General features: G+C 47.6%; 1 protein-coding gene across 1 annotated transcript; it reads right to left on the bottom strand.

Annotated features, from left to right (window-relative positions):
* Positions 1,438–1,995, bottom strand: LOC109823455. Its single transcript, XM_020389740.1, has one exon. The coding sequence runs from the start codon at positions 1,993–1,995 to the stop codon at positions 1,438–1,440; it is 558 nt and encodes a 185-aa protein (XP_020245329.1).

Genomic DNA, 2,369 nt, shown 5'->3' with positions numbered 1-2,369 from the left:
CCTATTAGAGATGATCGGTAAGTCAATATTGCCATAGGTAATGGTTAACATGACCGTGGGAGTTTGTCCCATCGTCCTGTTGAATGAAACTGACGGAGAAATGACTATCAGAGGTGGAAATTAACTCGATAGTCGGCTTTGGCCCTAACTGTAGGAAGGTTTGACCGACTGGGGGTTTGGGTTATCCCTAAGAATACTACACGTAGCATCTTCTGGGGGTTCCCCGTAAGAAGCAGCTCATACTCATGTATATGTTGGAGTATATGAGGTAGGAATAGTTTAGCCTCGTGTACTAATTAGAGGAAGAAGGAGCAGTTTAGACTCGTGCACTATTAGGAGTTGAAAGGAGTGCATAAAGGACTAAGGGTAGTATTTCTTCAGAAATTTGCCGTTGATAGGCATCATGATCTTATCGCCATTTGGTTTGACGAGGCGATAAGCTCCATTCGAATAGACCGTCTCTATCACAAACAGTCCTTCCCATTTGGGTTGGAATTTGCCCTTCTTCTTGGAATTGAGGATCATTGGTCATCGAATAGCAAGGACTAACTCCCCTTCCTTGAAGGATCAGCGTTTGACTTTCTGGTCGAAAGCTTTGGCCATTCGGGCTTGGTAGAACTCAATGTGCTGTTGAACTTCAAGTCGCTTCTCATCTAGTGCTTTGAGTTCTGCGAGATGCCGCTGACGATTATCCTCAGTCGTCATTCCTACCATGAGGGTGACGCGGAGGGATGGAATCTAAATTTCTAAAGGTAGCATGGCCTTGAAGCCATATACCGGTGAGTAAGGCGTGGTGCTGGTTGGTGTGCGAATTGTTGTGCGATACGCCCATAAGCTTTCGCCAAGCTTCTCGTTCCAGTCGCACTTGCTATTAGAGGTTAGCTTGGTTAGGATCTTGATGATCGTTTTGTTAAAGGTCTCGGCTAAACCGTTTGCTGAGGGATTATAAGCCGTGGAGGAAAGGTTCTGCATTCTGAACTTGTCACAAAACCGAGTGAACGCGTGACTAACGAACTGTATGCCATTATCATGAATGATACGCCTGGGGACACCGTATCAGTATATGACATGATGCTTGATGAATCTGATCATGTCATTGGTCTTAATCTCCCTTAGTGGGACAGCTTCAGCCCATTTGGAGGAATAGTCGGTGATTGCAAGGATGAAGCGGTGACCCCTTGCTAATGGCGGGGATATCGGTCCGACGATATCTATTTCCCATGCCTCGAACGACCATGAGGTTGCTGTCGGATGCAAGTCTTTAGGTGGTCGGTGCATATAATTGGCGTGGATTTGATACGTGTGGTAACGTTTGGCGTAAGCGACTGCATCACTGACCATTCCGGGCCAATAGTAGCATATCCTACGCACACGATCCCAGAGCTTAGGTCCAGGTTGGTGTGCCCCACAAGTGCCATTATGGGCTTCACGTAGAACTTATTGTGCTTTTGTCTTTGAAAGACATCGAAGCAGCGTACCATCATACGACCTACGATACAAGATTTTTGAGGTTGAGTCGTAGTAGAACCTTGCGGCGCGTCGGCGGACAAATTCCCGCTCCCTAGCTTCTTCGAGCACTATGCCATATAAGATGTAGTCAATAATCGGGAAACGCCAATCTTTCGAGTCAAGTTGACCTAAAATATGGTGAGTAACGTTTACTTCCAGAACATCCTCTGGCAGAAAGAGTCGTCGGCTCGCGATAGCAACATGCTGAGTCGTCCCTAGCGGTTGGGCCAGGTTACCTGCTAATGACGCGAGGGCATCTGCGTGCGTATTCTTGGAACGAAGCATGTGCTCAAGGTGGAAGCTTTCGAAAGACTCGACTAGCTTAATAGCTGCCTTATGAAGTGGGATCAGATCGTCATTTCTAACCTCGTATTCCCCCGTCATCTGTCTGACGATGAGCTGGGAGTCACCGTAAGCCTTGAGATGCTTTATCTCTAATTCTCTAGCCAGTTCGAGTCCAATGAGTAGTGCATTATACTTATCCATGTTGTTGATGCATGGCTCTGTTAAAGAGAAGGCCCGGGGCAACACGTGGTTGTTTGATGAGATCAGGACCACCCCCACTCCTGCAATGATAGATTCGTTTGTGCCGACACGAGAGGCACCATCAAAGAATAACTACCAAACCTCCACGGGAGAAGTCATGTTGGCCTCGAGGGGCTCATCTGGTAGGTCTTCAAATAGGTCGGCCCTCGTCTCCAATGGATGACTGACCATTAGGTCGCAGATGGCTTGTCCTTTGATGGACTTCTATGGTATGAAGTGGTTGTCGTATTGAGACAGCAGGAGCGCCCACCTAGCCAGGCACCAATTTAAGGCTCCAGGTTGCATCATGAAGACCCAGATAGGCTTCATCCGGG

This window comes from Asparagus officinalis, chromosome 9, assembly GCF_001876935.1.
Source record: "Asparagus officinalis chromosome 9, Aspof.V1, whole genome shotgun sequence".
Lineage (NCBI taxonomy): Eukaryota > Viridiplantae > Streptophyta > Magnoliopsida > Asparagales > Asparagaceae > Asparagus > Asparagus officinalis.
This window is presented reverse-complemented; position numbering and strand designations above follow the sequence as displayed.